This window comes from Megalobrama amblycephala, linkage group LG3, assembly GCF_018812025.1.
Source record: "Megalobrama amblycephala isolate DHTTF-2021 linkage group LG3, ASM1881202v1, whole genome shotgun sequence".
Lineage (NCBI taxonomy): Eukaryota > Metazoa > Chordata > Actinopteri > Cypriniformes > Xenocyprididae > Megalobrama > Megalobrama amblycephala.
Window position 1 is genome coordinate 10,889,746 of NC_063046.1, and position 27,128 is coordinate 10,916,873.

The window sequence follows — 27,128 nt, forward strand, 5'->3', positions numbered from 1 at the left end:
CAAAATAAAAATTGTTTTTGTCATGTAATATTTTTTTTCTACATCTTTGTTGACACTGACTGCTTTCTATACTACACAAGAATGTCAGTTTTGTCTGTGTATCACACTGAGCTTTTTAGATACAGATTTCAGCAGTATAGGTAAAAATTTACTGGGAAAAGTCAATGCTGTATAAAAAGAAAATGAACATTTTTATTCATATAGTAGATTTATTTTGTAGAAATGTGTTGCATGCAAACTGAAAATTCACAGTTGCTTGTTCATGTTTACACTGTTATACCTTCCAACAAAACCACCACACATTTTAACATACCTTCCTATTGCTTTTCTGTGACAAGCAACTGTGAATTTTTAGTTTACATGGCAGGCTGTTTGCCACTTTAGCAGACATTACAAACATTCCATGTCAGGTATTTATGGAATATACATGCAAGTCCAACAGATTTTGATAAATGAATGGATCGTTTTGCATGTGATGGCTCACACGATGAAAGAATAGTTGTGAAGAGACAATTTCACTGAGAATCAACTCATCAGTTTAGAGTAAATAATAAAGAAGCTGTCCTACATTCATTAGTCTCACTGTGTTGTGCTTGGAAAACTGCAACATCAAAAAACGAGAGAGAGAAATTAATAAATGTATAGGCATTGGTATCGGCATCGGCATCGGCGTGTACTAGAAAAAAGTATTCGTACTCGTACTCGGTCCTTAAAAAATGGTATCGTTGCATCCCTAGTTTAGATCAACAAGCCATGTGCATTTAGTTATTGTGCAAAAGACAACTGTATTACTCTTTTGCACACATGCCAAAACATATGCAAATTGCTTAAATCAATAAGAAATTCAAATCTGATGTGAACAAGAAACTGTTCAGAGAACTGTTTTGAGAAAAAAAAAAAAAAAAATCATACTACTAAAAAATCATACAAACTAAAACTAGAAACACCATTAAAAAAATACTTTCACATTCATATATATATATATATATATATATATATATATATATATATATATATATATATATATATATATATATATATATATATATATATATATATATATATATTTTATATTTCAGTAAGTTGCCAGGGCAAAAAAAAATCATTTTCATTTCATTTAAAGAGGTACTTCACTGGCAAAATGGGCTTTCATTAAAACTAGGCTGGAAAGCAGAAGAAAAAGAGAAAAAAAGACATCTGTGTTACCTGGCTAGAGAAAACAAAGAAAAAAGGCTGTTGTTTTCCCTTTGCCAAATAAGTAGGAAAACTTCAACACCCATAATGCACTGGGCATGTTGCCGTCCAAGGCCACTCCCACCAGTCTGCAATGACCAGAGTGAAATACCGCCTTGCTTTAGTGGGAAATACTTTGGCAAACTTTTAGTCATTATGGTGTTGACTTGTCGTTCCTCGTTATTTTGAACTGAAGAAATCTATCCGATTTGTGAACAAGCTGATTCTTTATTAATTAATCCCTGCACTGTCTTTATAACATAAACAGCGTCGGAGAATGACATGGAAATTGATGAATAAAGTTATTTTTGGGGGGGTTTTGCGCACAAAAAGTATTCTTGTCGTGTCATAACATTAAGTTTGAACCACTGTAGTCACGTTGACTATTTTAACAATGCCTTTACTACTCTTCTGGGCCTTGAAAGTGGTAATAAAGTTGCTTTATATGGGGATCAAAAGGCTTTCATATTTCATCAAAAATATCTTAATTTGTGTTCCGAAGATGAACGACGGTCTTATGGGTGTGGAACGACATGAAGGTGAGTAATGACAGAATTTTCATTTTTGGGTGAACTAACCATTTAAGAAAGTAAATAGGGTAATTTTTTTATTTCATTTTGGTAACTGAAGGGAAAAAGTTTGTTTTGGACTTTGAAGGCAGCACATTTTGAAACTGATATGCAAGTCAATCCTCTGTCCACCACTGTCACAGCATATTGCTGCAGGCTGCATTAGCAGTGCATTAATTGCATTTTTATCTTGTGCACTGTTCACTCGCTCTCTTTCGCTCAGTGCACCTCATTAACAAAGTCTCTTTTAATATTTTTTTTCTTTGTCCTCACAAGTTTCTGCTCCAGGAGGCACGTTCCATACTTCAAAAATGAATTGAACATTGCATTGTTTTCCATTTCAAATATTCTGATGAGTATTAACAAAACAGCGCTTTGAAGTTTCGTCTGAGGCTGAGCTCTTGGCAGTTAATTCGTAAACATGCGGCATGAGCAGAGAACAAGCATTAAATCAGGTGCTTATCAAAGAGAGACGTTTTCAATTAAATCCACACCACCCTCAATCCCACAGGATTGGATTGGTTTCAGTGCTTCTCCACAAAAAAGCCTCTTCATTCAAATCACAAGAGTCCAGCATTATGACTTTACTTGCATTGCTCCAAATATCACAGCTTTTGAGGAAGCATGATCTTTCCAAACATTGCTGTATTTATTGTAGAGTCTAAAATCAAGCCAGATCTACCCAGAACACCCCAGCAACCATTCTGAGGTGATCATTCCTCACACAGTCTGCTTTATTAAGTTAGGTGCTATAAATACTAGTAAAGTGTGAGATTTTAACCTGCGCTCACGCTTGCCAATTGCTACCCTGGAAACTGCCTCGCAACAACCCATAACACCCTAACAACTGTCAACTAGCAATCACCCATTAAGAACATCTTAGCAACCTCCTAGTAGGGCTGGGAGGTATGACAATATATATCGTTTTTTGCTATATTGTGTATATTGCGGTATGTACATATATAGCACTACTGACACTTCAGAGTTAGACTTGCTGATATTTTGTAATACGATATATCACGATAATGAATATGCACAATATGGACACTTCAAAATACTGTGAATATTTATTACGAATTATTAAAATTTTTATAATACATTTTAAGAATACTTTACCCATCAACCGTATAAAATGCACAACACCACTGTATTGTGTGTCAAAGGGACATGCGCACTCAGATGTAAACAAGCCCAACGTGCACGAGAAGCACATGGTGGAACGAGTGAAGGAGACGTGCTGAATGAAAGTCCGCGTTCTGACAGCAAAGGGCGCTGATGGAACAGCAGAAATGCAGCGGTTACCCCGGAGACACCGTAAACAAAGCAGCTGCACTACTGAACAGTATTTAAAATGCTTCAAATAGCCATTCAGTTTTTTTTTAATTCGCAATGTTGTTCATCACAGCACCAAATACTTAATACTTAATGATTTAATAAGCTATTTTCAAACTTAAACATTTTTATATTTTAATATGGAATACAACATGCCCTATGATGATTGAAAATGTTCTTATTATTTCTTATTGTTCAGTGTCTTAGTGACCTAAGGCTTCATTAGTTAACATGTTAATTCATTATTACCAAACTGACAATGAAAAATACTTAAAGCATTTATTAATCTTAGTTAATGTTAATTTCTTAAAGTTTAATAACGTTACTAAAATCAAAAGTTGTAACTATTATTTAATGAACCCGAGCTAAAACTAATGATGATCAGTTGTATTATTTAACTAACATTAACAAAAAAATAATACCTTCTGTAACAAATGTAACTATTGCTCATTAGTTAATGCATTAACTAACATTAAATAATGAGACCTTATTGTAAAGTGTTACCTGTTGTTCTTTATAAGTCTTTTGCACTATAATTTGTTTGAAACATTTTACTTTATAATTTTTTTGTGTATTGTGTTATTGTATGTAAATGTTTAGCATTTTTGTTGTAAGACAAAGAGTTCTTAAACCTGTTATAGTATGACAATTTTTTTGCAACTTATTTCAATATCATGATAATACCGTTTACCGTGATAAAAGCTTCAGCAATTATGAAAATGCAACATGAAAATTTGATACCGTCACATGCCTATTCAGAGTGATAAAATGATATTGCTTGATGCTTGATGTTAAAAAAGAGTTATAGGTGAAATATATTAGGGTTGGGACAATAAATCAATGCATCATGAATCGAGAAATGATTCTGGATCGATTCTGATATTTTCCGAATGTGTCGCGATTCTCTCTCAAACCGATTCTGAGCTTAGTTTTTAACAGCAGATGGCACTGCGTACTTTAGAAAAATAAAATAATCAATTTATAAAGTTCAAAAAGGTTGAAGCAAATTACAAGGGTGTTTGCAGGTTCCCTTTCGAAGGGAACTCAACTCTGCGTTGCCACGCTTTGGGGAACGTCACACGTGACTCGGTGTCTGAAAAACCAACTATCCAACAACGGCAATGCTCATTGGCCGGCGACAGCCTATGACGTCATAGGGGCGCGACCCGGATGTATAAAAGCGCGCCCGCGGGAGCAGTCATTATCTTTTCGTCTTTCAGGGACTGCCTGTGTCTTGCCACTATCTGACTTCTCTAGAATTCAAACTGTGAGTATCTTGGAAACTATGTCTGAGGGCAAAGGTTTTAGGAAGTGTGCGGATCCTTGTCCGAGGTTTCTGACCCCGGAGGATCCTCACACCCTGTGTGTGTTATGTCTGGGTGAAGAGCACGCACAGTCGGCGTTTGAGGACACTGGCTGTGAGCTGTGGGAGCGTTTTCCCATGAGAACGCTCCGTTCCCGCCTGACGCTCTTCTCGAGGGGAGAGACGTCTACACCTGTGCCCGGAGGATCTGGTCCTGCTCGTGCTGAGGCCGAGCGGCGGCTGCATTCATGGGGGTCGCAGGTGGAGCTCGCCGCTAAGTTTGAGAGAGGTGTCACGGTCTCTCAACCTCAAGCGGTGGCTGGCGGGGATGAGCTTCTGGATGACGATGATGCCATCTCCTTGACATCATCGGATCCAGGAGCGAGTGCTCTTCTGGCTGAGAGCCCCCGAGAGCAGGAGATGGTGTTGGAAGAGGGAGAAGTGACTGAGGTTGCCTCTTTCTCTTCCAAGCCTCCCTGTCCAGCATATGTGGAATTATTGGAGGTTGTGGAACGCGCTGCAGGCAGGCTGCAGCTGCCATGGCAGCGCGTCAGGAAAGAGCCCGTTCGTGGCAACGGTTTCTCTCCGACCACAACCCTATAATTCCTGTGAGCCTTCCATTCCTTCCCGACCTACATGTTGAGGTGGGGAAGGCATGGAAGAACCCATACTCGGCCAGGATTAATTTGCATCAGCGGGGGAATTTCGCTGATGTAGAGGAATTGGGCCAGCATGGGTATGTGTCGATGCCCCCCATTGACGAGACGTTTGCTAACTATCTCGTCACGGGTAGCGCGCCGACACTGAAGGCTCCGGTTCTGCCGTCTAAACCCCTTAAGATGACATCCCGTTTGAACGGCAGAGCATATGCTTCTGTGGGCCAGGCTGGTGCTGCTTTGCACACGATGGCGGTGTTGCAAGCATAGCAGGCTGACCTGCTGAAGGACCTGGATCAGGGGCAGGGTTTGTCCCCTGATGCGGTGGCTGAGCTGCGCCAAACCACGGATTTGGCTCTCCGTGCCACTAAGCAAACGGCCGCCTCGATTGGAAGATCGATGGCGGCTATGGCGGCTACGGAGAGGCACCTTTGGTTGACCATGGCGGACATCGGGGAGAAAGAGAAGGGCTCTCTCCTCGATGCCCCGGTCTCGCCATCTGAACTTTTTGGCGGTTCCGTTGAGGCGGTCGTTGGAAAGTTTAGGGAGGCGAGGGTGCGCTCAGCAGCATTTAAGAAGTGCATACCGCTCAGGTCCGATTCTGGGCCCAGACAACCGGGAGGCTCTGGTCCACCTCGAGCCGAGGCTCAGAGGCAGGGTGAGAGATCCAGTGTCGCCGCTCGAGCACCTCCTCCACCTCGGAGTAAGTCTCAGAAGCGGCGGGATGCGAAGAAAAGGAGAGGTGATTTGAGAGAGGTGATCAATCGGCGGCTTGATCAATCGCCGCTGATTGCTCCCCTCTCTTGGCGAGGGAGGATTTGGTACTTTCCTTCGCCCCTTTTCTTCGTCCTCCCGGGATATGTTTTTAATTCTAATCTGTGCACGTTCAGGATAACACCTTTGAACAGTCAGGCCGGTGGCCGGCCCATGATGAAACTTTTTCTGAAGGCCCGCCTTCTGGCTTGATAGTGAAAAGGTTCGTAGGCTTATGGAACCGGGGATATCTTTCTTCTACTATGAAAGAACGTGGAAGGAATCTCTGGTCTTCGAGCCGTGGGAAGGTAAGACAAGGTCTGATTTAATCGCCTAAATGTTCGACCTTGTTTTTATTCCTGTATTGTTTCCTGAATGTGTAACAGTAAATATGTATTAGGGGTTTTTTGGGCAAAAACTGGAGTGTTGAGACTGACTGAGCGAGCCACAGAATGGCTGCTGTTCAGTTTTCTCTCTGTATGTTCTGCAGTTCGACTATTGTCAGTATAGTTTGAGCTGGCGCTCATCACTTCAGTTTATGCGTTTGTGGCGGTCCTAACTGGCCGCCCAGCGCATGGCTGTGATCTTTGCTGTATTTCTTATCTGAAATTTCGAGGTAGAGATCAGGCTTATTATAACGCCTGTTATTTTAAAAGGCCTTGTATGTTGTTTGGCCAGGCTAGAACTAAGTGTATGTATGGTGTATGTATAAATAATTCCCATATGTATTTTAGTTTTGGTTTTCTCCTGAGGGAGTGGCTGAATTTTTTGCCCAGATTATCCCATTACTTATGTAGGTGCAACGATGAGTGTAACAGCTAGGTTTTAGACTGCTTTGTTAGAGACCTGATGCTGTTTCTCAGGTGGTAGGCCCTTATCTTTGCGTAGATAAGTTTATGCTATTGGTTTTGCTAGGCCCCACTCTCTAGAACATTCATGCTGAGAGGAAAGAATATTTTCTTCCGAGCCACTTGATATTTTCAAGTTTGAGTTGACTTGCCAGCATTTCAGCTTTGTCCTCTAAGGCTTGGAACAGATTTGAGAATCTGTAGCAATGATTTTATTTTTTCTCTCTGTCAAATAGCATGTATTTCAAAGTTTCCTTTGAGTTCTAGAACGTTTGCCCTGCATTTGGTATGTGAGCTTGATATGCTGCCACAGGTTGGCGCCCACTTATTATGGTAGGCCTTCTTAAAAAAAAAAAAAAAAGAAGCGGCCTCTATGTAAGTGCTGGTGAATCCTTTCCCCAGGGTTACTGAGTGCATCACCTGTTGGATTGCATACTCAGGGTAGCTAGATCACTTTTTGAGGAAAGTTAGTATCTGTCAGCTCCCTTTCAGTTATCTGTTTATCAGCTATATTGCATATAACGGTGATTGTAGGCTAGACTGTTCAGCCTCCTTCTAGTTAGCAATAGTTTTATACTGCTGTATAATAGATTTCAGTCTGCTCACATACTGTTTTGGTTTTTACACTGCTTCAGGCCCTGCAGCATGTTGTTTGAGGTAGCAGGCTCAACTAGCCTCCCTTAAGCCATGTTGGTTTTGTATGGTTCCCTTTAGTCACATAACTTAGGGTACTTGCCTGTTTGGAAAGTGTAGCCTAGCACAGGTAGCAGTTAGCTTCCCATAGTTAATTGGGTTAGAGCTGGTTCCCTGTAGCTTGGTTCCCTGGAAATTCGCGAACTGAAGCCACGTGTCATTGAATCGGCAGGCCCCTTCAGGCCTCCTTTTTAGTTTACATGTTGGCACAGATTGTGTTTTTCTGTGCGGCTTTGGATGAGATGACAGTAGTGAAACCTTACTGAGGTTTGGTTTAGCCTATTGTTGCCTCTCTGAGTCAATGATTCTAGTTGAGCTAAGAGCCACCTAGCGCCTAGGTTGGATCTTTAGGCTCCTGGAAACGGCCACGAGACTTACGCCATGTGTCCTGGAGGATGCTAAGCCTGCGGGCCGCCTTTTTTGGACACACTGGTGTTTGTTTTGGGTGTATTTCTCCCTGAGAACTAGTCATATACACTTTCGCTGGCCAGGGGCCCAAGTGGTAGATTCAACCCCCTCTTTTGCGGGTTGTTTACCTGGCTTGGGACCTAAACACTACCAGGAGCTGATGCCACGTGTTTGTTGAGGTTATAGGCCTTCCAGGCCTTCCTTAGTACGTGTTGGCGTACGCTGTACTCCTCTTGTTTAAAGAGTAAGAAAAGTGTTTTTTACTGAGTACACTGCTTGTCGGATTGTGTTGGGTGGATTATTAAGGAGCACTGTGCAGCTTTCCTATGGCTGCCATGGAAGTTATCTGTCTCTGTACGTTAGACAGGTGTTCAGAAAGGCGTTTTACCATAAAACGGGTTGTTTTCTGAGTGTACTTCTGTTGTCATGTTGTAAGTCCCTCCCGGGCCTTCGTGGTTATGTGCTCTTGGCATAGTCTACCTGTTAGGTGAGCTCTGCGCTTCCCCCTTGGGGTTGGGTTTTGTAATAGTGCTTAGCTCCCTAAGCTGGTTATGATGGTTAGGTCTTCTTCAGGCCCCATCTTAAGAATCAGCCCTAGGCTGGTTTGTGCTCCCCTTTCAGGGTTTCAGCGCACAGCCTCCTCAGTGCGTTAATTAAGCACTGGGTAGATCCTAGGTGAGCGGATTATCTCCCCTCGATATGAGGGTTCATAGCATTCAGCTGAGTTCTGCTCTCCAGGATGCCCGTCTCTACACGTGGGTCTGAGCTGGTTTCTGCCTTTCTGCAGTCACTCTTACCTATTTTTCTTCTTCAAGAATGCATTCTAGAGGCTCTGTATTCAGACAGGGTTGGCCTGGACTAAGTCTGTTCCCCTAGAAGACCAGGTCGGCGTCCCTGGTGGTAATGAGGGTGACCTCGTTCCCCTCAAGAGTGGCTGGCCGAGGTTCCCTTTGGTTCCTTGGCCACATTCCCTTAAAGGGACCACTTTTTCCTTTGGGAAAGTGGGTCCCGGACGCCTTAGCGATTTCTTTAGGCTCTATTTGTTAAAAGCGAAAGGTAGAAGCCTTTTGGAAGTTCAGCTTGGGCTGTTGGCCAAAGGGAATGCTGTCACTGACAGCCTGGTGTGACCCGAGGGGGAGTTGCTGAGCAGTTCGAGGACTGCTTTGAGACCTTTGTTTCAGCCATATTTTTTGGCAGGCACTCTCCTTAATCATGGCGGCGTTGGTATATCGTTCCCCAAAGCGTGGCAACGCAGAGTTGAGTTCCCTTCGAAAGGGAACGTCTCAGGTTACGTATGTAACCATAGTTCCCTGAGAACAGGGAACGAGACTCTGCGTTCCTTTGCCATGCTTCAGGCGGCCTGCTGGGCAGTCCCTTCAAGACGATGGATAATGACTGCTCCCGCGGGCGCGTTTTTATACATCCGGGTCGCGCCCCTATGATGTCATAGGCTGTCGCCGGCCAATGAGCATTGCCGTTGTTGGATAGTTGGTTTTTCAGACACCGAGTCACGTGTGACGTTCCCCAAAGCGTGGCAACGCAGAGTCTCGTTCCCTGTTCTCAGGGAACTATGGTTACATACGTAACCTGAGACGGTTTACGGGTTTGGAACGACATGAGGGTGAGTCATTAATGACATAATTTTCATTTTTGGGTGAACTAACCCTTTAAGAACTAAGCTCAGAATCGATTCGAGAGAGAACTGCGATGCATTCAGAAAACATCAGAATTGATCCACAAATCGCGATGCATCGATATATTGTTCCATCCCTACAATATATCATGAAAAGGAAAATACCCATCGTGTGGAGTATTCATGTAAACACAGCCGGTTACGTCTCAATTGAATGTAAACAGTTGGGTGTAAACCAGATGTGTATCAGTATAATGGATCCATGCATTTGGTCTTAAAGTGACAGCAGACAAATAAACCGGCTTCTTTAATAAAATTTGCTTCTTTTTCTTATTTTTAATAACAGAAATGAGATAAAATAACTACATCGTGATATATATCATTATCATGAAATAAAATAGCTCATTTCATGAAATAATAAATTAACATATCCCCCACCATTACCCCCTAGCAAGGTCAACATACTTTTAAAACCTCAAATAAACCAATTATTTAAACTACAAAAAGGCTTCAAATAACCTTCAAACTTCAAAACTTTTTCAAGCAAACATTTTGTCTAGTTGAATTATTTGCAATTCGGTGCAATGGCTGACACAGAAACTGCGTGTGTCTTCACCTTTGCAGATCAAAAATAACGTTGAGACGTTGTTCAGAACTCACTTCCTACCACACAAGATCATTATGAAGGTCCCACCGGACTTATTAGATAATCTCACAGCTAAAAGGATGTGGCTTTTCACTTATCCACCGCCTAATCACTCAAAGTGAGACACACACGCAAATGAGATGCAATTAAGACAAGCTGTGTGGTGAAGAGTCATTTATAAAGACATCAGGACTCACTTGTTCTCGTTGCTGGAATCGTATCGTGGGGTCGGGTCGTAGTCATTGCCATTCACATCATAGCTAGCAAGCTGATCCTAAATGACAGACAAAACACGATAAATAAACCATCTGAGGCATTGAGAATGAAATAAACCTATTTTGTTTTCCCACTGTAGTCATCTAGAGTGCTAAAATATATAACACAAGCAATGATGTTATAATTCATGCTGTGTAGAGCACCCTCAAGTTGTTCCAAACCTGTATGAGTTTCTTTCTTCTGTTGAATACAAATGAAGATATTTTAAAGAATGTTGGTAACCAGACAGTTGATTGTAGCCATTGACTTCCATAGTGTTTTCTTTCCTACTATGGAAGTCAATGGCTACAGTCAACTGTTTGATTACCAATTTTCTTCAAAATATCTTCTTTTGTGTTCAGCAGAAGAAAGAAACTCATACAGGTTTGGAACCACTTGAGTTAGAGTAAATGACGACAACATTTACAGAGACCACAGAAAGTTTCAAGATAATCTCACATAATTCTGAGCCAGATCTGGATGATTCCTCTCAATACCGTCGTCCAAGATGGTGATGACCACATTTCGACCTGTGTAGCCTCTCTGCCAGGCCGCAAGGATATTCATTTCTGAACGACAGCGGCTGTTTTTATCACTACAGTGCTGGAAGACAAATAGAAGTCATCAACATCAATGTACCTTCACTTGCAATCAGTTTCAGGCACACGCATTTGACTTTGAAAATAGGAAACATTGGAACATTAGAGACATTCTCCGCTCTCCAGAAACACAAGCCTTTATTACTTTAGTAACCTTATGACTCAATTCGTCTGTGAGGAAATATGTCACAGCAAGCGGCCGCAAGAACCTGTAAATTAAACGGGACAATTCATGTTTGTTCAGCGGCAGAGGTTTGCGTGTCCTTGAGGGTCTCATTTATGATTCTTTTCAACGCAGTCTTTGAGGACACGATCAACAAAGACGTCCCAGTGTGAAGTCAACATCTGAGGAAGGATTGAAAACAGTCTCAGAGTGCTGCAATATTAATCATGCGAATGCAAATAAACAGAATATGCTTTAATATCGTCTGAAAATCTCAGCTCTGATGGATTAACCATTAATCGTGTAGTGTTTGATACTGATATATGGAGAACAAAATGATTTGCAAAGACACTTCAATAAAACGAACAAGGTCTGAAGTCCTTCGAAGACACTTCTCGAAAGGGGGAAAAAATATGAGATGCCAACGAATAAAGAGTCACCAATTTCTCAAGACTCTAAACTATTTAAAAACTATTATTATAGAGTGAAGTAGGATATAATTCATGAACTTTACCCTGGAAATGTATGCATGTGTGTGTGTGTGTGTGTGTGTGTGTGTGTGTGTGTCCCCTATTAGCCAAAGAAAGCATCTTTTGTCATAGAAAGCACAGATTCAGAGAGAAAAAGTTTACATTCAGAAAACAGACTGTTCTGCTTTTATTATCCATTTAACCGCCATGTTGGTTACCAGTGGTGGGGTAACACATTACAAGTTACATGAGTTACGTAATCAGATTACTTTTATCAACTAGTAAAGTAACGCATTACTTTTAAATTTACAACAAAATATCTGAGTTACTTTTCCCATTTATTGACTGACTGACTTTCTTTCTTTTTTTTTTTTTATTGCTGAAGTTTGTTGTTAAAAAGTTAGTTCACCAAAAAATGAAAATCCTGTCATTTATTACTCACCCTCATGTCGTTCTACACCCATAAGACCTTCGTTCATCTTCAGAACACAAATTAATATATTTTTGATCAAATCTGATGGCTCTGTACAGCCTGCATTGACAAAAAGATAATTAACGCTTTCAGATGCCCAGAAAGGTACTAAAAACGTATTTAAAAACAGTTCATGTCACTACAGTGGTTCAACCTTAATATTATAAAGCGACGAGAATCGTTTTTGTGCACCAAAAAAAACTAAATAATGACTTTATCAATATCTAGTGATGGGCGATTTCAAAACACTGCTTCATGAAGCTTCGAAGCTTTACGAATCTTTTGTTTCAAATCAGTGGTTCGGATCATGTATCAAACTGCCAAAGTTACGTGAACTATTGAAATTTCGAAACACTTGTGAAGTAACGAAGCTTCTTTTACTGAAATCACGTGACTTTGGCAGTTTGATTAACGCTCCGAACCACTGATTTGAAAAAAAAGATTCGTAAAGCTTTGAAGCTTCATGAAGCAGTGTTTTGAAATCACCCATCACTAGATATTGTTGAATAAAGTCGTTATTTTGTTTTTTTGGCGCACAAATAGTATTCTCGCCGCTTAAATATCTTAATTCGTGTTCCGACGATGAACGAAGGTCTTACGGGTGTGGAACGACATGAGGGTGAGTAATTACATTTTTGGGTGAACCGACCCTTTAACTTTCTTCTCCTGCATTCTATTCTTCTTAAATCCAGAATGGCTAAATAGCTGAAGTCAGCCCAGGTGAGAAAAAGTAACGCATTACTTTCCATAAAAAGTAATTAACAAATTTAGTTACTTTTTTAGGGAGTAACGCAATATTAAATGCATTACTTTTAAAAGTAAGAGAGGTGACAGAAGCTTTTAAGCACTTACAGGTAGCATTTATTGGAGGTTACAAAAAAAAAAAAAGATTCTGCACAAAATTTGACTTTTGGGGATGAATAATATGTTTAGAGCCAGTTTGATCTTTTTCATCAACTTTACTTTCTAGGAATCACTCAAATGTGTATTAATAAACTTTGTATAACAGTTTACTGATGCCTTTGATGAATTGTTTTCATAAAAAAATTGTTCTCAGCAGCAAAATGTCTTGCAGGTTAAGGGGGCTGAATAATTTTGATTACAACTATATATATATATATATATATATATATATATATATATATATATATATATATATATATATATATATATATATATATATATATATATATATTAACATAATAATGCAATCATATTAATAAAAAAATATCACAGTGACAGCAAAGTGGATCCTTATTAGGAAACATGTTTTTTAAATAAAGACAAAGAGTTGTTGGAAGATTAATGGTGGTGACATTAAAGTCATGCGACTGTGGTGTAGTTCATTTATAGCCTAGATTTAGCTTTTTACTTCTGCCGACTGTATTTAGGCACTGAAATTCATAAAGTTGCGTTCATTTGTGAAGATCATCATGATGAACAAAACATTTAAGAATCATAAACTTCTGTTGGTCATGAAGCTTATTTTCTACAATACTCCAAAAGCCAATGGAAAAATCCAATCAGCTTTTTGTCAAGGGAACCAGGGACTGTAAATTGATGCTTATGACTGAAATTTGCCCTGACTGATGCTGCCAGTGTTAGAGTGATTGTGTTCATTTCCTCTCAACATCACTAAACCTACAGTATGAATTCATTTGTAATTCATAGCATCAAGCTTGTTAGAGAAACAAACTAGCGCACACATACACTACTTTCACACAGTTCGGTTTTTATGAGGCCAGGGCAGCGGAAACAGTCCTGCTATAAAACAAATAAAACAACAGGAGCTTCACAAACGAGCCTGTTTAATGAAGCGCAAATCAGTGGCCCTTTTCTCCAGGAGTCACTGGAAATGAGGCAGCAATTCATTTGCTAAATCACTTCATTAGGAAAAAAAAGGTCAAAAAGTAAAGATAGCATAGATATGAAATACAAGACTGAATGTGTGAAATATCTACTAACAATGTACCACATGTTGGACCATTTGGGATCGTTGAAGTGGATGTAGCTCGGGTCACTCCTGGCGTGGCGTTTCACTCGTGATTTCACCACCTGCTGCTGCGCCCAATCAACCTGCAGAAAAAGCCCGGGTTACATTGACTCACATCAAAGACTAAACAGTTTAGGCTCACCTTCATGCACATAAACATGTCTGTGAAACGCGCGGCCTGTATTTAGTCACGCTCTAGCTTTTCCATTACGTGAGGCTTATGAAGTCATTGCATTTTGAGTAGAAACAAATGGGAATGTAGTACTCCGAAACGTGCTTTCCTAAATACAGCCTGAAGAAGAAACATAGTCACACCATCCAAAATATATGCATATCCACATAAGTCGAAGAGATTTTTTTCACCTGTTTTATTATACACAAGACAAAAAAACAAAAAAAAGCAATAGCACATGTTTCAAGAAATCTTTGATGCAATATATACACACTACTGTTTAAAATGTTGAGGTTGGTAAGATTTTTTAATGTTTTTGAAATAGCTGTTTTCTATTTTAATAAACTTTCAAATGTAATTTATTCCTGTGATGCATTACTCCAGTCTTCAGTGTCACATGATCCTTCAGAAATCATTCTAATATGATGATTTGCTGCTGAAAAAACATTTCTGATTTTTATCAATGTTGAAAACAGTTGTGCTGCTTCATATTTTTGTGGAAACTGTGATACATTTTTTTCCAGGATTCTTTAATGAATAGAAATTTATTCAAAATAGAAATCTTTTTTAACATTATAAATGTCTTTACTGTCACTTTTAATGCATCCTTGATAAACAAAAATATTCTTTCAGGATTATTTGATGAATAGAAGGTTCAAAAGAACATCATTTATTTGAAATAGGTTTTCTTGTAAATATAAAAGTCACTTTTGATCAGTGTAATGCATAAATAAAAATATTAATTTATTTTTAAAACCAAACTTTTGAACAGTAACTTATAGGAGTTTGCTCACATTACTCTCCCTAAATAAGTAATCGCAACAGTAATAGTAATGCTGCCGTTTTACAATTCACTTATTATTATTATATTTGGTTAGTGGAATCATGTTTTACCTTGAATACTAAATATAAAACCAACAATGAATTAGAGTGTGTCAGTCCAAAAATGACTAAAGGCAAGGACGAAAGTGTGCTTTCCATATCGATTAGAGCAGCACCAAACACATTCAGATCTATCTAGATCTCTGTATCCTTCCAGTTAACGTATCCTCTGCTGTAAATAAAGGGATGTGGACTTCTAATTAGAAAAGTCGCCCAGCCATGCCCGCAGATTTATTTGTCTTGCGGATATGCCGAATTTGTGGTTCCCTTCAAAAGAGCTTAACTTCAGAATCACTAGCGCACTACGCTTTCTTGCCTTCATTAAAGAGGTCCAGAGGGAAAATGCAAAGAAAATCACATATTGCAATAATTACGTATTTCTCTGTTACAGTCCCAATGCTATAAATACATGGGTTGGGAATCAAGAACCAGTTCTTATTAAAAATGGGTTCTATTAAATAAATAAACAATTAAACAGAACCAAATGATTTTCATGACATGTGGTTCCATTAATAATTCTTGAATGTTTCTGAACCGCTAATGAATCTCCGGCAAGTTGTTTGGAGGCTGAATTGAATGTCATGAGAGAGAAAGCCTGGGTGCCACAAAAAAGTACAAAGATAAAAATAAAGACAACTCGCCTTAAATGCAATAATAAACATACAGCATGATAACTGTAGCTGACCATTGTTGAATCGAGCAATTTATGAATAAATTACTTCTATGAGCCGGTTCTTTTTAAAGGGTTAGTTCACCCCAAAATGAAAATTCTGTCATTAATTACTCACCTTCATGTCGTTCCTCACCCGTAAGACCTTCGTTCATCTTCGGAACACAAATTAAGATATTTTTGAATAAATCTGATGGCTCAGTGAGGCCTGCATAGACAGCAATGGTACTTCCTCTCTCAAGATCCAGTTTGATACACGATCCAAATCACCGATTCGACTCAAAGGATTCATAACGCTCTGAAGCTGTGTTTTGAAATCGGTCATCACTAGATATTGTTAAAAAGTTGTTTTGGGGTTTTTTTGGCGCACAACAAATATTCTCGTCGCTTTATAATATTAAGATAGAACCACTGTACTCACATGAACTGATTTAAATATGTTTTTAGTACCTTTATGGATCTTGAAAGAGGAAGTACCATTGCTGTCTATGCAGGCCTCACTGTGCCATCAGATTTATTCAAAAATATCTTAATTTGCGTTCTGAAGATGAACAAAGGTCTTACGGGTGTGGAACGACATGAGGGTGAGAAATAACATTATTTTCATTTTTTGTGTAACTGACCCTTTAATGGAATAGCTAATACGACTTGGTTTGAATCATCTGACTCACTCAATGATTCAGTTAAATCAGTTATAAACTTATAGTATTAGTTAGGATATATAGTATAAAGGGCTATTAGACACATTAAAAAAATAAGTGGTGCCTCAATTAATATGTCATGAAAACTGCATGTATTAGAGTTTAAAATAGTTTAGATGAAGTACAGTGTATCACACTAATTGGCAGCAAATCAGTAGCACTAAGTAACAAGAAAATAAACTATGCAGTTCACTTGATTTGTAGTGTGTACTGTAGCTTACACCGTATTATAAACTGGATAGTTCAATTGGATGATCTGAAGGCGATAAATACTGATAAACACCTGTGACTGTACATTCTGACTGACTGTTTTTCTCCAATAGAAAGCAATGAAATGACCACATTCAAAGTCTAGAAAAGTAGTAAATAATAGAGAGCGTAAAAAGAGAATAGAAAGTAGTAAAGAGCAACGAGAATACTTTGTGCATAAAAACAAAACAAAAATAATATTTTAACAAAACATTTAACAAAAATAATAAAATAACTTTATTCAACAATTTTTCCTCTTCCCTGTCAGTCTCCTACGCAGTTGATGCAATAAACGCAGTGCAGCGATTCTGTGTTTTGCGCACAAAAAGTATTCTTGTCACTTCATAACATTAAGGTTGAACCACTGTAGTCACGTTGACTATTTTAATGATGTCTTTACTACTTCTCTGGACCTTGAGTGTGGTAATTTCATTGTTTTCTATTGGAGATTAAAAAAAAAAATTCTTGTATTTCATCAAAAATATCTTAATTTGTGTTCCAAAGTCGAACGAAGGTCTTGCAGGTGTAGAACGAGTTATTAATGACAGAAATTTCATTTTTGGGTAAACTAATCCTTTAATACATCAAGTCGCACTGTTCGTGATATGATCTTTGAGCCAATGAACTATATTACTTGACTAAAAAAATATTTATTATTACTGATACTATCATTTTTTTTGTTTTTGTTTTTGAAAGAAGTCTCATTCTCACAGAGGCTGCATTTATTTAATAAAAATGCAGGAAAAACAGTAATACTGTAATATATATATATATATATATATATATATATATAATAAAATTTAAAATAAATGTTTTCTATGTGAATATACCTTAAAATGTAATTTATTCCTGTTATCAAAGCTGAATTTTCAGCATCATTACTCCAGTCTTCAGTGTCACATGATCCTTCAGAAATCATTCTGATATGCTGATTTGCTACTCATTTCTTATTATTATCAATGTTGAAAACAGTTGTGCTGCTTCTTATTTTTGTGGAATTGTTCAAAATAACGTTTTTTTAATTTATAATTTATTCATGATCACTTCTGATCAATTTAATGCATCTATGCTGAATAAAATTATTAATTTCTTTAAAAAAAATTTTAACACTTTACAATATGGTTCATTTTTTTCAATGTATTAACTAACTATGAACAATACATTTGTTAATCTTTGTTAACGTTAACAAAAATACAGCTGTTCATTGTTCATGTTAGTTCACAGTGCATTAACTAATGTTAACAAATACAGCTCTTGATTTTAATAATGTAATGTATTGAATTTAATCATGTTAACTGCATGTTGATATGAAAGATTAAATTTCCTTTCAGTGTCAGTGTCCTTTTATGAGGACAACAACATCTATTGGAAGAGCTGTTTTTTTTTCTGTTCTTTTCAGCTTGACAGCTCTTTGCTTGCGGTTACAAAACATTTCGCGCCGCCTCGCATGGCCTCTGCCTGTGGCCTGACACTGATGAAATGGGTTATTGGGCATTTGCCACGCCGCACCATTTGTACACATGGCCCGGGGCAGGATATGATCAGAGGACCTCCGTCAGATGCCCTCCAATAGACCTGGACTGTTTTATTACTCCCGAGATGCCGGCTGTCGGGAGGAGATAATCTTAGCAGGAGAGGGCTGGCTTCCAAATCCTGCAAACAGCTTGACTTTGAATGCCTGGCTGCTCTGTCAAATGAAGTCTTGGGCAAACACGGCTGCTCGTCATATTAATGCGTCCGGGACTGAAATGATTTAATGTGCAAGTCGGAGAAGCTGAATGTTGGAGCATAGGAACCATCTGAAAGTAGGAGGGACACAATTGTAACAGAACTTAACAGCTTGGCTCATGAATATTCATTATGTAGTCATATAATTAATATTCAACAGTAGTCCCGGTACTCCTACCTGATTTGCTGAGAAGCACAAATGGTAAATAGGCACTAGATGTAGTACTTTAGAATGGCAGTGAATGGGGAGTGAGTTTAGACGCCTCTCGCGGTTCAATAGGACTGGGGAAGAAACTCAAGCTCCTCTTTTCTTATATTGAAATCCTCTGACATTTCTCTCTAAAAATTCTCATTTTAGACTTCTAAGTCTGACCAGTGTTTTGTTTTTTTGCTTTGCACCTTTGCATTCGTCAATATGTCAGGTCACTCTTCCACCGGAACCAGACTCGTGTACGGCCTAGTTATTATAGTTTATAAAGTTTTAAATATGGATATTTTTCTTACAAAAACCCATCGCTTCGCTTCAGAAGGCCTTTAATAACCCGCTGGAGCCGTATGGATTACTTTTATGATGGATGTATGTGCTTTTTTGGGCTTCAAAATCTTGAGCTTCATTCACTCCTATTATAAAGCTTGGAGAAGCCAGGATATTTTTAATATAACTCCAATTGTGTTTGTCTGAAAGAAGATAGTCATATACACTTAGGATGGCTTGAGGGTGACTAAATCATGGGATAATTTACATTTTTGGGTGAACTATCCCTTTGAACTGTAAAAAAAAAAAAAATTTGCAAAAACAATTCTACAACAATAGAAAATAATATATACGGAAGAGGATTAGGGCCAAGCAATAATAAAAAAATAAAACCATCTCGAGATTAAAGTTGTTAAATTTCGAGAAAAAAGTCTAGATAAAATGTTGAGAATAAACTCATTAAATTACGAGAAAAAAGTCGTTAAATTACGAGAACAAATTCGTTAAATTATGAGAAAAAATGTCGTTAAATTTCAAGAAAAAAGTCGAGATAAAATGTTGAGAATAAACTCATTAAATTACGAGAAAAAAGTCGTTAAATTACGAGAACAAATTCGTTAAATTATGAGAAAAATGTCGTTAAATTTCAAGAAAAAAGTCGAGATAAAATGTTGAGAATAAAGTCATTAAATTATGAGAATAAAGTCATTAAATTACGAGAAAAAAGTCGTTAAATTACGAGAACAAATTCGTTAAATTATGAGAATAAAGTCATTAAATTACGTGAAAAAAGTCGTTAAATTATGAGAACAAATTCGTAATTTAACGAATTTGTTCTTGTAATTTAACGAGTTTTTTCTCATAATTTAATGACTTTATTCTCAACATTTTATCTCGACTTTTTTCTTGAAATTTAACGAGTTTTTTCTCGAAATTTAACAACTTTAATCTGGAGATGGTTTTATTTTTTTATTATTGCTTGGCTCTAATCCTCTTCCGTAATAATATAACTTGTAAATGTCAAAACTTTAAATGCGTAGATTCATCGCGCTGTTTATGTCCATCCTCAATGATGGCGGCTCCGACTCCCAGGCGTGCTGAAAATCAGCCGTTATTACAAAAATATCGAGGCTCGAGCATGATCTAAAGTCTGAAAACAGAGACTGAATGAAATGGAAAACAACAGCAGCACAACTTTAATGCAGGGGCATCTGAAAAGAAAACATCCCAGGGCTCTCCAACCTCAAAACGACGAGATGGAAGTGTAAGTATTTGGACGATTACAGTGAATTTTTACACAGCACTAGAATATGGTTGTCACTCTCATATTTTGTACTTAATATGGCCATGTTCATACATTCATACTCAAATTTTGGGAAGTAAAAAATTTCTTTTGATATTATATTACAGTGCAAGCATGAATAACTTTTTTAATAACTTTTTTCCTATAAAGTGTCAGTTATAGTTTTACAGTCATTGTACACAGTGGAGGGAGGAGGGTCCATCTGTGCTATTGTTTAATTATGCAGTATTGAGCATTGAGTGCTTTTGCATCCCCGGGCTGAAAGTCACCCTGTTCAGTGTTGAAACAGAAAGTCCACCAAAATGACACCATACAAAACAATACGTTGCAGTAACCAACCCTAAAGTTAAAAATTAAGAACAGAATAGATTAACTGAATTTCGACCAATGTAAAAATGTGGATGAGTATTGAAGTAGTCATTTAAACATCTTTAGTTTTAGTCTGTTTCATCCCTTATGACACAGCAGGCACATTGCTCCTTCTGGCTGTGATGACACATCAGAAACTCATCATACTGAAAATAATAACATCAAAGTTGAGGTTATAAATGTTTTCAAATTCACAACAACACAGCATACTGCAGGACAAGCGGACAATTAAATGCACTATAAATGCACCACTGCTGCCATATTTAGCTGTAAATTTTAACTACGTTCCTTCTGGCATCACCGGGGTGTTTATGATTCAGGAGCACAGACTTCATCCGCTCTTGCGTCAGATGGCCTGCACAAGCCCAATATTGGAAAGTTTATGGCATGCAATTTTTTTAATATATTCAATAGTTTTGTTTGAGGCCATTTAGATCAGCTAAATGAGACTTTTCATGAAGACAGCAGCTGCAAACTCTCATTTTTCTTTGAAAGAAATCTCTTATGCTCACCAAGTCTGCATTTATTTGAACAAAATACTGTAAAAATAGTAATATTGTGAAATATTATTACAATTTATTTTAATACTTGAAAATATAATATGTTTCTGTGATGTCAAAGCTGAATTTTCAGCATCATTACTCCAGTCTTCAGTGTCACATGATCCTTCAGAAATCATTCTAATATGCTGATTTGATACTCAAGAAACATTTCTGATTATTATCAATGTGGAAACCATGATACATTTTTTTCAGGATTCTTAGAAAGTTCAAAAGAACAGCATTTATTTGAAAATGAAATCTTTTGTAACATTATAAATGTCTTAACTGTCACTTTTGATCAATTTAATGCATTTTTGCCGAATAAAAGTATACATTTATTTAAAAAAAAAAAAATCATACTGACCCCAAACTTTTGAATTAGTGATGTCAACAGTACCGACTTCGGTACCAAGTTTCAAAAATGTGACGATACCAGCATTTCCCCCTAGCATTTTGAGCGCTATTGAGTGGATTCTTAAACACCTCTGATTGGCCGTTGTGTTCATGCTCTCAACAGATATGTCTGTGATTGGCTACAATGATCAATGCTTCAAAAACATGTTGTAAATAGACATCTTTGACGCTCTTTACTTCACACAGATACACACGGGAGCGTTTGAAAACAGGCAGCAGATCACTTTGCAATAGCTTTCATAAACTTGCAAGCATTTGAAGTGTCATTCTTGTCATCAGTGGAGTGTTTGGTGATGGTGGCCACAGGAGGGAAGGCTTACCTTTGGATCCATGTGAATGAAGCTGTGAGCGCCCCTCGTGGCAAAGGTGGATCTGCGTACCACCCTGCTGTGATGGAAATGGTAATGGTGCTCCAGTCCTCCGATCTACAGAACAAACAACCATGAAAACCAGCAAGGGAAACAACAGTCACACATTTGAGAAAGGCATGAAATTAACTTTTGTCAGACAGCTTTGGTGGACAGAAATTGCATCTTGGCAGGGGCCAGCTTACAAACAAGAGATCAATATAAACACATACAGCACAGACTCCAGTATAAAAAAGTTCTTGCACATACATTGCTATTTCAGCCTCACAAAAAACCAAAGAGAATCTCAGCAGAACCAACATATGGCACACAGTGGGTGGTGCCATGGAAAGAGAAATCTAGTTGGCACATGCCTACTGCCCTCAGCACATCTATCACACACTGGCACTTCTGAGACAAATGATAAAGGAATAGTTCAGTATTTACTCACTCGTGTTGTTCCAAACCTGTATGCATCGCTGTTGTTTTGTCAATGAGAGTAATTTTCCATAATTCGATAGCTTTGAAAGCACAGGGAACAGACAAAAATGTAATCATTTAAATTTAAAAATTAAACTTATCATTCTATATACAACATATTTAAACTGTCACATCGCGATTGCCTATACAAGTGCCGAGTGATGCACCAAGATGTCATTTTTTAATTTGAGAACTCTGGAGGAACATTTCAAAGGATAAAGAAGAGAAAATAGATTATATGTGTACTACTTTATTGTGTTTTGTGCAGCTGAAGTCATTATGAACTGTGACTGTATGGAAAATAGATGCATAAAGATCTTTTGTTTATCATGGAAGAAAGAAAGATATACAGTTTTGTTATACAAGGGTCATTGACGAATAAGGTTTTTAAAAATATAAAAAAAGCACAATGGAGATATAATTAATTTTGAAGGTTTATTAAGTGTTAACAATGAGATTATGTGGTTTTTATAATCAATTAACACTGCTTTTGTCATTTTTCTCAAATTTTGTCACCAAAAAAGTCATTTGGTTTAACCAAAATTTCATTTATAACGAATGACGATACTTTCAAACAATGCTAACAGGCTGATATCTAGCTAGCTAGCAAAAGGACAATCAAACATTTTATATTTAGTATAAGTTTTTAAAATATTACAGCATTTTCCATGTTTTATAGCAGTTGTACCAAATGACCTGATGTTTCGGGACATGCGTATGAGCAAGTGAAAACATTAATTTTTCAAATAGTTAAGAGAGAGTTAGTTACTTTACTTCACGACCATGTGGTCCTTTGCAGGTGTCTGAATGATGTCACATCCTGTCACATGATATTGAACACATGACTTGATCCAAAATGGTCCCTTTATATTGGTTACTCCGAATGACATCAATGAAATTCATTTTTCTCATAACAAAGCAACGACTTCTACACATAATTTTAATATCATTTTGCACTATGTTGATATATAATGTTATAAAATAGAATAGAATAGAATAGAATAGAATAGAATAGAAAAATATATACATTTATTACATTTTAAGATATTTTAATCACAAATGAAATGGCTGTATTGGCCTTTGGACGGTTAAACCGAATTGCAAAATACAATTAAACCCTTTTGGATTCAATAAAAGAGATCTAGTTGTACTACCTTACATACTTTAGATGTCATATCTTTGTTTTTTTATTATTATTAAAGCCTATGAAATGATAATGAAATGATTTTCTTTTGAGGTTAACTATTCCTTTAAATACTTTACATGATTTGTCTGCAATGCAAATGTTAATCTCATGAATAAGGTTTTCTTTTGTAACATCTGGGAGGGTGTAATTTTAAATATGCCTTTGCCAGAAATGTGAGGAAGAATCCGCTCACATGTGTTTATCTCTCTGTAAATAAACTCCATGTTTATTTGTTCACTCATATTGATTCTCCTTGCTGTCAGGACACACCGAGCACAACTGAGATGTATGTAAATGCATTAGGTGACAAAAAGGACTTAAAATAACCTTGAAAGACAACTTTCTCTGTGCTTTTATCAAAGAAATAAAATAGATCTGCCTCTGTGATGGGGCACTGAGCAACCAATCGTGTCAAATCAAAGCTTCACAGACCTCAGAAGAGAACATCTTGAATCTTGGAGATAAGCAACCTCACAGAGACCTAATTCAAGGCATACTATTAGCACAGACAGTGTTAATTTGAACAGACACCACCTCCAGATGTCCTAAGGCCCTTGAGTGCAAGAGAGAAGTGCATTCCATACGGTGCGGTTGACTTGAGAAACAAGAGCTGAATAACATGTTCAAACAACCAACAGTATGATTTCTCAAGTTCTTACGATGTAATCATGATTAGGAACCGTTTAAGGATAGATGGGGAATCCTTTACATAATGCAAGAATGCACATCAAGCAAGTGAAACCCAGAGACTCTTGAAGCATTTGGAAATCTTGAAGTACTTGAAGTTGTTAAAGGTGTAATACCATACATACAACGATCCCACAACCTGAAGCTCATCACTGAAATGTATGCTTTGAGATATCACACATGTGACAAGCCTACACTATTAAACCACAACAACAAAAAGAGGTTGTAGTAAATAGTGGCTAAGGATGACATGCTCCAGAGGAATCAGAAGTGGGAACACTCAAGTTGAAATTTTCCACTTCCAACCTCAATGCATTCCAACTCTGAATTCTCCCACCTCCTCTTGAGAAATTGAACATCACTTTAGTAGTGACAATCTCAAAATTAGATCAAATTTTGCTTCTCATTGATTGGCTGATCAGTCTGTTCCCACTATAGAAATGAATTATTTTCAAGTACGAGGAGGGAAATTTTCACACATTAGCAAAACGACTGAATGACTTTGTTACAGATAGAGGGCTCACAGTGGTGAAAAAAGCTAAATGCAAATGATAAAAATGCAAGTAAGAATATAATTGTGCATAGTTATAAAAGGAACATGAACAAGCCTATGAACTTTAAGTCAAAGGCTGTACGTTATATCAAAATCTACAGTATTTTGGTGCAAATTCATGTCACACCTGTCTAATTTCTACCAAGTAACACATGGACAGTTTGCTTAAACACGTGACTAAAAATATGCAAAACTATATTAAAAACAGCATCGCTTGCATAATTTAAGCCAATCAATGTTTGATATGCATGGTGATTAATTATATTGGCTGCCACACCAATCAAAAAAAATCAAAATACAAAAGTACAGTTTAATTTTCCTATTCAGCCAAAGTAAATGTGTAATCATTTACATATTGTTGGATCTATTACATTTACGGTAATATTAATACATTTCAATGTTTAATTAAGTACTATATGTACTGTAAACAATTTTGTGTTGGGTCCCTTCTTGGTGTTTAATAAAACCAGAAGTAAATCCAGCTGCTTACAGCACATTTAATACGGATTCATTTTTAATCATAGGTTAATCACCAGGTATCTTGTTCCATGTTTCTTACTGTCCAAACTGATTTAGGTAATCCTGCATAGAAACGTTATCAAGGTTGATTGAGCAACAGCAGCCAACCTGTATTGATATCTGGTTGTCTTGAAAACACCAAAATTGTAAATAAAAAAATACCCTGTTGAAAAAAAAACAAAAAAAACAAAAAAAAAAACAGCATATGCCAAGCACCAGTTTAGGACCAAGCACTTGACCGGCATGGACCAGCATAGGACCAGCATAGGACCAGCACTTGACCAGCATAAACCAGCTCAAACCAGCATCCCAGCTTCAAAACCTACATTACCAGTTTTTGTTTTGTTTTTTTCAACAATGTAATCGTCTCTTTTTCACTCGAATTAACGCGTTTAATGTCACTGTATGACATTTTTATTGGCACTCTTTCCTCACTTGAACTAGACAAGCGCGTGAAAGTTTCTGCTACTGTACAAAGGTAATGAATATTTAATTAGTTACGCGTCGAAGTAGTTGATGATTGGTTGACTGTTGCTAAACAGCTCGTCGTAAAATTCTAGCACTGTGTTGTTTACATTTGGGCACGACCAGTTTTCGCTGCCTACCAGTTTTCAAATTACAACTGCGGACCTCTGCGTGCAGGTTAACAATACATAAACGGAGAAGGAAAGCCCTGAGCAAAGTGTTTCAGTGCGTAATTGTTTGGGTAATTTACGCATGACCTAACTTGTTAGTTTTTGATAATGCTCTCATACCAATGAAGATACTGTAGACTTTAAACTGATTTAAATGAGTTTCTTATCATATATGCACTAGGAAAAAATACAAAAATATCCTTACCTGACCCAAATTAGTAAAGCCATATTTTGAGGCGAGTTTATCAGCGTCTACTGGTCCTCCGGGGATCCGAACAGCCCAATGATTGGTGTAAACGCGAGAAAGCGACGCTTCCCAAAGCCAAAAAGTTGACAAAACAAAACCAAGCAACAAACGCATTTTGCTCATCGATAGTCCAGTCTGGTAACTTTGCGGTAAATGAATCACGCTCAAGCGATCACCTCCAAACTCACCAAAACACGAGCATCAAACCTTCAGCCCTGGCACGCGATACATCCAAAACATCCTTGAGTTACTCCTGCATTATTCTTTCCCATTCAAAACACTGCATCCCTTCTTATCGCTTCATTTTGGGAGCTCAAGTTCAATAAACCTGAAATATTGGTCCTGTTTCACGACAGATGGCACGCCAGCCAATATAAGTGTTGTCATGTAAGCCTATAGCAGAACGAGTGCGCGCTACTATTGAGGTTAGCAGCACGAGCTTATGGCTAGTGCATGCATGCGCAAGTGTGTCAGATAGACGGCAATAAAAGGCGTTTTTATCCAGACAAGTGGCGTGCATGTAACTGAGATATGCAGATTCACACCTCACAGGTAATTCACTTTTGAACGAGTCTGCAGTGTGATCATGATCCCTAATGATGACTGACTAGAAGTATATTTCTGTTTAAGGGTGAATATCATCTCATGACACCTGTGAAGACCGTGCCCATCTCATATTCAACCCAAATTGAAAAGAAAGAAATAAGATATTATATTTAGATTAATTTAAAACTAATTAATTGAAAGGTTTCCCTTCGATTTGCATTACTGCCACATGATAAATATAAATACAGTGCCCTCCACAAATATTGGCACCCTTAGTAAATATGAGCAAAGGCGGCTGTGAAAAAAAAATCTGCATTGTTTATGTTTTTGATCTTTGAAGGAAAATAATTGAAAATAGGGGAAAAGGCTCATTATGAAATAAATGTTTTTCTCCAAT

The 27,128-nt window shown here is 37.6% G+C and overlaps 1 protein-coding gene across 3 annotated transcripts in view; it reads right to left on the reverse strand.

Moving 5' to 3' along the window:
* Positions 1 to 26,660, reverse strand: part of pcsk6 (proprotein convertase subtilisin/kexin type 6) — a 121,136-nt gene extending 94,476 nt beyond the window's left edge. Inside the window, exons 1-5 of one of the 3 annotated variants that reach the window (XM_048183811.1) lie at positions 26,374 to 26,660; positions 21,852 to 21,956; positions 13,999 to 14,109; positions 10,789 to 10,932; positions 10,272 to 10,348 (exon numbers count right to left, since the gene is read on the reverse strand). In XM_048183811.1, the coding sequence (XP_048039768.1) occupies positions 10,272 to 10,348; positions 10,789 to 10,932; positions 13,999 to 14,109; positions 21,852 to 21,863 (344 nt within the window). In that variant the 5' untranslated portion in view covers positions 21,864 to 21,956; positions 26,374 to 26,660. Of the gene's footprint in view, positions 1 to 10,271; positions 10,349 to 10,788; positions 10,933 to 13,998; positions 14,110 to 21,851; positions 21,957 to 22,329; positions 22,349 to 26,143 lie in introns of those variants that run through there. The other 2 variants (XM_048183810.1, XM_048183812.1) reach the window with 2 other exon arrangements.
* Between the last annotated feature and the right edge of the window lie 468 nt (positions 26,661 to 27,128).